Raw genomic sequence first — 7045 nt, forward strand, 5'->3', positions numbered from 1 at the left:
CGTTCGTTCACGGAAGAATGAAAGAATCAGTGTCCGCAAAACGACCTCACACATTTTAGACTTTTAACTTTGCTAGTCTAAGCTTGCTATAACCATCATAAGAGCAACAGGTTATTTATGGCAGAGGCAGACGCGCCAGCAGGCGGGCAGCATGCTTCGACTGAAGACTTGGCCAATAGACTCTTCAAGAACGACAAATTAGGGATTGGAACCGTTGTGCGTGATCTGGTGGCGCGCACAAAGCAGACTCAGGGTCAAGCGGTGAACGGAAATGGCAATACGCCGGGAGTCCAGAACGACCTGTTTGTTATCGGAGGGGCAGAGTCTACCTTTGTGACGCAAGCTGGGCTCACCAGGGTAGTGGTTGACCCTGGCCCGGACGCGAAACCGGCGAGCATGCCACAGTCAGAACCGGAGGAAAACTTAAAGCTGGAGGATAGCGAGGAGCCTGAGAGGGCTAAAGCTCCTCCACCGCGACTGTCTGTGGGCGATGCGGCTCAAGCGGCCAGTGCCGGAAAGCACCGTGGATGCCGCGGCTGCTGGGCAAGCCTCCACGATACGCTTACGGTGAGTTACAGTCTCTCGAACACTTCCAAGGTGCGCGGTCAGGTCAAGCGTGTCCGGGAGTGTGATGTGATAATCGGGTTTTCGTCACTGCACCTGTGACCACAGCCCCTCGCCTTCATTCCGCCGCGCAGGAGCTCTGGTGCGTTGCTCCTAGTGGCCCTGGTCCTGATGCGTATGCTGATAGTGTAGTTGGCGGCAATGAGGTTCCAGGGACCGCGGCTGTCGCTGATTCCGTGCTGCGGCCCCATCGCTGCATATTATGTCCTGCATGCTAGCCGGAGCACGAGTTCCTACCCGCCACGCCTACCCGCGGGCTGTCCCTTCAATTGCAATTCGCATCCTACCCGCGCAGGGAAATCATCAAGCTTTACCCCAGCACAATTATTGTGCCCCTGTTCGTCTTCGGCATCATCTGCGGTACGTGTTTAGTACCGCTTTCCTCGAGAAACACGAGCATGTTACAACATGAAGTAACTACAATATGCAGGGTTGGGCATCTGGGGCGTCATGGCCGGGGCAGACTCATACGTGCATCAACAGAAGGACGACGTGCACAGCCATGCAGTGGACGCGGTGACAGGCTTCCAGGTGAGGAGCCTGCCGTTATGCCTCTTCTTCCTGATGGAGCAGCATGCTGGAAATCGTCTTCGCTTTGCAACACGGTACAGAGCACAGCAAGGTTGTGTATGGGCCGCTTGGGTGCGCAGCCTCTGCTCCTGACTTGCTCGCCTGTGTTCGTTTGCCCTCTGCAGATCCAGCTGCAGCAGTCCTTCACGCCTGGTGTCACAATGCAAATGCTGGTGAAGCAGAGGCCAGACTGGGACTACTGGGTGCAGAACTTTGACTCCACTGCTACGGAGCTCATGTCCCGTGTGCCGAAGGGTGCGCTGTGGAATCTGCAGCTACAGCCGTTTGCGCAGGTCATGATGATCAGCCCACTACGGCCGGAGGACGTGTCTCAAATTTCCCCACCCCGCGACCTGATTGGAGGTGCGGGATGCATTAGAACTGAAGCAAACAACCATGAATTAGCCCTGCCCCTGAAACACGCTCAGGCCATACACAAAGGCAATGACCCCGACGGGGAAGTTAGCAATCGCACCCCGCAATTAATGACCTGCCATGGCGGTTACGGATTGCCTGTGTCGAGCTATTGCAATGTTGCCTGCGTTGCAGATCCCACACGCCGTGACGGCATCATGAACATCATCCAAACACGGGAACCAGGTGTGAATGGGCCATTCTACTTGGTCCAGGGCTTCACAGGTGCGTTTGTGCGCTACCCCATCTATGTGCCAAACGTCAGCGAGACGGAGACGTTCGGGTTCCACTACAAGGAAAACGCCACCGCCATCCCCTACTCGGAGCTCCCGGCCAGCGTGCGCAGCTGCACCATCTGCTACAACGCCACCACACGTGAAAAGTGGTGAGCGTTTGGGGTTCGAATGCCATGCTTCTCACTGGTGCGTGCCTCCCGTGCCATAGGCTGCACGTCGTAGCCTACTGCCTTACAAGGGTTTCCAACACGCCTCATGCTCCTCATGCTCACTCCTGGACCGAAAATGTTTCGCCCGGACTCCAGGTGGGGCTTGCTGACGGTGCTGGTGAACTATGATGAGGTCACCAACGGCCAGGATGCTTATCTGGCAACGCTCCGTAATATGGTAGGTGCATGGCGTGCTGTGGTCCTGACGTCTGCACTGCAGCGCTCGTATGTATGACCTGATGCTGCGCAGTCGGTCGTGCAGTAGCGAGGTAGCAGCTAGCACCAATAAGACTCGCCCTAGCTCTACCGCGTCGCCAAACCTTGTGTGCTTTGGACCCTCGCAGGATTTTCACTACGCGTTGGTCCGGCCCATCAACGCCACGGCGGAGCAGGTGATTGCGCAGGTGGGCCCCACCTCCCTGCGCGACGAGGACGCGGTCACCGTGGAGGTCAAGGTGCTGAGCGCCGTGTGGCAGCTGAGGGTGAGTGCTACTACGTATTGCAGTTGATGCGTGTATCTAGTTTGCAAACTGAATGAGGGATGTGCTGGTCGATTTCCGTATTGTGTTGCCACTGGTCCATACGCTGCTGTGGTTTGCGTGCAGGTGGCCCCAGCCAACGGCTTTGAGCCATCGTGGCGGGACCCGCTAATCGCAGCGGTGGTCATTGTCTCGTTCATCATTGCAGCGCTGCTCTTTGTGACGATGGCCTCTTTCAAGCGGCAGCGGCTGCTGCTGCAACAGACAGTGGTGAGCCCAGGGCCTGTACGTGCCAACTTATAACAGCAACAGGGCTGCGATCGCCGCGCTATGCATGTATCTGCATCTGGTGTTACAGTATCACGGTGACTTTATAAGTCTGGCTGTGCATGCCTTATGGCGCTTGAACTCTGATTCCCTTGCTCTCGTGCCTACAGGCCGCAAATCGAAACCTGGCGGAGACGACTAAGCGCCTGGAGGAGGAGAAGGAGCGCATGGATGTGCTGCTGGTGCGGCAATACGACCTGCTGAGGTGCCTGGACGCAAACCGCTCCAAACGCCACGGTGGCGGCCACGACAGCAGCGACGATGCAATGTCCGCATCCAAGCGAGCCATGATGAGTGAGTGGTGCTTGTAGCAAGGGCGCATGCTCACATCGCACCAAGCAAAGGGCTGGAGCCGTGCGCTCGTGCTTGCCGTTTGCTGGGCAGCATTGCTCGTGTTCACCTGTGCATGTCTGTGCATGTCCTTGTGTGAGTGGACAGCGAAGAGCTTGGCCTAACTGCAGCTGTCAACTGTAGTATAAGCTAAAGCGGTTACAAGACGTGCTAACGTGTCCCGCTTGCCCCTTTTGCGGCGCAGCCCGCATTGAGGACGCGCGCCGCTCGCTGAACGTGGCCAAGTCATCCATTGAGGACCCCATCCAGGTCTTTGAGATCCTGGGCGCTGGAGCGGTGAGTAGTGGTCACTGGGAGGAAGGTAGAGCCAGGCGAGAAGTCCGGATTAAGACGCATGCTCCCCAATTAAGGAGGGCCGAGGTGTCGACGTCAAGGGAGCATCACGCTGTGGCTGTGCGCTCCGTGCTGAGGTTCGTCGCCCTTTTCCTGTGTGTGTGCGTGTGTGTGTGTGTGTGTGTGTGTGTGTGTGTGTGTGTGTGTGTGTGTGTGTGTGTGTGTGTGTGTGTGTGTGTGTGTGTGTGTGTGTCCGTCCGCAGTTCGGCAAGGTGCAGCGTGGCCTGTGGCGCGGCACGGTGGTGGCGGTGAAGACCATGATCCTGCCGGCCAACATGACGGGGCAGGAGAAGCGCGAGAAGATGGCGGTGATGGAGGCAGCCATCAGCAGCAGTCTTGTGCACCCCAACATCGGTGAGCTGCATGCGTTGTTGACATGTCTGGACGTTATGTTGCCTGCATGCCCGACCTCGAGCGCTCAGTGTCCGACTTGTGCTTGCTTGTGCTTCTTCCTCTCAGTGACCACCTACACCTACTTCATCCGCCCGTATCACGAGCCCACACACGATGGTGTTCAGAACATGCTAGCCGTGCCCAGGTATGGACTTGAGTGTTTGGCGTTGAACGTCCGCGCTACACCCTCGCGCACCCCTATCGTTTGTGCTTGCAATAGTACCTTGACGGCCGTGTATGTTGTCTGCCCTGGTTTCAGCTTGACCAACCCCACAAATCCGAGCCGTCAGACATCAGATCCACAATCCATTCTCGCGGAGAGTGTTGCATCGGACAGCACCATTCACAGCTATGAGGTGCGTCCTGAAGTGCTGTCGCGAAGGGAACGATTGCCTGCTGGCTCTCAAGACCGGGCATGGCCTACATACAACAGTTCGAATGCATGCATCCATCATGTGAATGTCGTATGACCGCATCCCGCTCCTCAGGTGCGCCTGGTGTTGGAGTTCTGTGACAAGGGGTCGCTCAAGGACGCGCTGGACCAGTCCGCCTTCATGCAGGGTGAGCCGGCCGGGCGGGTGTTGCGCCTCACGCGACATCAGTTTACCCTCAATTCCCTGCTGGCATAGGGAGCGATTACATAGACATCGCCACACCTGCCATCAGTGCAGGCGCTGACAGAACTTACTTCGACGTTCGAATTGAATATCCCGCGCAGGTGGCGCCCTGAACCTGGCGGCGATGCTGGAGACGGCCGCGGACGTGGCCAAAGCCATGGTGCACATGCACGCGGCCAACGTGCTGCACAGCGACCTCAAGGCCCGCAACATCATGCTCAAGAGCAGCGGCACAGAGGGCCGCGGCATCGTGGCGAAGGTGGCCGACTTTGGTCTGTCCACGCGCATGGAGCACCAGGAGACGCACCTGAGCAGCTGCTTCCAGGGCACGCTGACGCACATGGCTCCGGAGGTGATGCTGGAGGGCCGCATCAGCAAGGCCGCGGACGTGTACTCGGTGAGCAGAGCGGGTCCTGTGAGCAGGTTGGGTACAGTGTTGGGTGCGTAAGGCTTCTGTTGTCCGCCTGTGCCGGGTGTGTTCTGACCCACTGCCTCTCAACGCAGCACATGATGCATGCCGTTCTTTCTATTATGCTCGTGTCCGCAGTTTGGCATTCTCCTGTGGGAGTTGTTCTGCGCCGGCGACCCGTTCCAGGGCGTGCCGCGTGCGCACCTGGGTCACGCAATCACCAAGGAGGCGCGGCGGCCCAAGTTCCCGCCCTTCGCTCCGGCGGGCTTCGTGCGGCTCGCGACGCGTTGCTGGGACCCCGATGTCTCGCAGCGGCCCACGTTTGAGGAGGTGCTGTCAGAGCTGGTGCGCATGCGCGAGGAGCTGGGCGGAGACACTCAGCAGCTCACTATCATTCCACCAAAGCCCGCCCAGTCGTCTTCGGCTATGTCGATGGTGTCTGGGCAGCAACACCAGCAGCAGCACCAGCACGCAAGTGGCGACAGTGGGGACAGCAGCGGCAGCGGCAAGATCGTGCTCGGCGGCGCTGGCAGCAACGCCACGTACACCAACCCGCTGGCGTTGTTCGGAGCGGGCATTGTGGTGGGCGGCAGCACCAGCGGTAGCACAACGGGTAGCTTCGGTAGCTTGCCGGGCCAGGGCGTTGGGCACTCGGCGGTGGCGCAGCGCTTGGTCATGAAGAGCGCCCTGGCGCAGCGGCACCTGCGCAAGATGGGCGTGCGCACTAACGGCAGTCCGGGACTGGGGCTCAGCCTTGCCCCCGCGATGCCAGCGCTGCAGGAAGATCAAGAGCAGGAGGGCACGGGCAGCGACCGGGACGGCTCCCTACGGGCATGCGCTGAAGTTGGGTCGGAGGGAGGAGGTGGAAGCAGAGCTGAAGGCGAGGGTGGAGGACCGACGGCAGGAGCAGCTGATGGACGTGCAGAAGAGGTAAAAGGAGGTAACGGGGACGTGATTGAGCTAGCAGGCGGGCACGATCCCCAGAAAACCAGTTCAGGTCAAACCGCAGTTGATGTTGTAAGGTTGCATGGGGCTGACTCCGTATGATGAGCTGAGCCCACCACTTGGCATTTCAAGGCAATGCAGTTGCGGAAATGCAACATAGTTGTGCAGACGGCTGAGAAGACACAGAGCGCTTTGCGTGAAACGTTTGAGGCGGTGCATTTCAATGCTGGATCCCCTCAATGCATTGATACGGGCAAGTGCTTGCTGTGGCTGGGGGTTTGCATGATTTTTCAGCACAGATTGATGGTTGTGGTGTGATGTAACGTTGAACGTACCTGCAAGAGTTGGCATTTGTTGCGCAATGTTAGTCATAAAACTGCTGCTGAACAAAGCTGTGGTTAGCTGAAGTGAAACGAGGTGGAAAGATACTGCATTCATATATGCTTCATGTGAGACGTCCAAACGTAATGTGCGCTTGCCTGTGGTTGTGTGTTGATGTTGGTACGAGAATGCATTACGACTCGTGCCTGCAATGTTCGCTCAAATCTAGAGTACGGAAGGCCAACCACCCGCTCGCCGTTTGCCATGGCACGTTTCGATGAGCCAAAGTGTGGCTCGTCGGATGTGGTCATGCGCATGCCCATTTTTGGGCTGAGCCCCCCCAGCGAAGCGTTCCAGGGGGGGGGGCGAAGCCCCCAGGAACACCCCGGTCCGTGCGTTCGTTCGTGCGTGCGTCGGCAAAACATAGCATACTGGCGCAAACCGCGGCTGCTACGTATTAGTATATGTTAATGCCTATTGCATGTAAATAGGTGGCAGGGAAAATTCGGGCGGAGCGAGAAGTGCCTTCGCGCGTCCATGGAAATTGACTTTCGCGAGGTCGCGAGGAAAGCATCCGGTGCCCGCCGATATGCAGTCTATAAGGCAAACTATGTTGGCGGCAAGCAAAGCGGGGAAGTATATCGAAAGTCTTTGAGCGACTTGCTGAGCCATGCCTGCCAACGCGCCAGAATGCCGAGGAGCCCCGAGGTCGCCCCCGCCCCGCGCCTAGCCCTTTGAGCGTGGGGCGCCGGGGAGGTGTTGAGTATGGCAGGAGGCGAAAGAAATGCTTGGGGTGTTTGGGAACGTGACAAGGCAC

The 7045-nt window shown here is 58.2% G+C and overlaps 1 protein-coding gene across 1 annotated transcript; it reads left to right on the forward strand.

The window, feature by feature from the left end:
* The first annotated feature begins 25 nt into the window (after window positions 1-25).
* CHLRE_13g574300v5 (uncharacterized protein) lies at window positions 26-6727 on the forward strand. The gene is made up of 17 exons (XM_043069424.1): window positions 26-567; window positions 699-706; window positions 920-984; window positions 1055-1155; window positions 1320-1557; window positions 1744-1993; window positions 2150-2231; window positions 2398-2535; window positions 2659-2802; window positions 2970-3153; window positions 3395-3486; window positions 3747-3897; window positions 4003-4081; window positions 4196-4292; window positions 4425-4497; window positions 4655-4950; window positions 5101-6727. The coding sequence occupies exons 1-17, from the start codon at window positions 397-399 to the stop codon at window positions 6007-6009; spliced, it is 3078 nt and encodes a 1025-aa protein (XP_042917399.1). The 5' UTR covers window positions 26-396; the 3' UTR covers window positions 6010-6727.
* The last annotated feature ends 318 nt before the right edge of the window (window positions 6728-7045 follow it).

The sequence above is a fragment of the Chlamydomonas reinhardtii genome, chromosome 13, assembly GCF_000002595.2.
Source record: "Chlamydomonas reinhardtii strain CC-503 cw92 mt+ chromosome 13, whole genome shotgun sequence".
In the NCBI taxonomy this organism is placed as follows: domain Eukaryota; kingdom Viridiplantae; phylum Chlorophyta; class Chlorophyceae; order Chlamydomonadales; family Chlamydomonadaceae; genus Chlamydomonas; species Chlamydomonas reinhardtii.

What these genes read in the sequence shown, in the direction of transcription:
- CHLRE_13g574300v5 (XM_043069424.1), top strand. Translation starts at nt 397, where the DNA reads ATGCCACAGTCAGAACCGGAGGAAAACTTAAAGCTGGAGGATAGCGAG. An exon ending in GCGCCGTGTGGCAGCTGAGG is followed by an intron (nt 2,536 to 2,658) that starts GTGAGTGCTACT and finishes GTTTGCGTGCAG; the next exon opens with GTGGCCCCAGCCAACGGCTT. An exon ending in AACATGCTAGCCGTGCCCAG is followed by an intron (nt 4,082 to 4,195) that starts GTATGGACTTGA and finishes CCCTGGTTTCAG; the next exon opens with CTTGACCAACCCCACAAATC.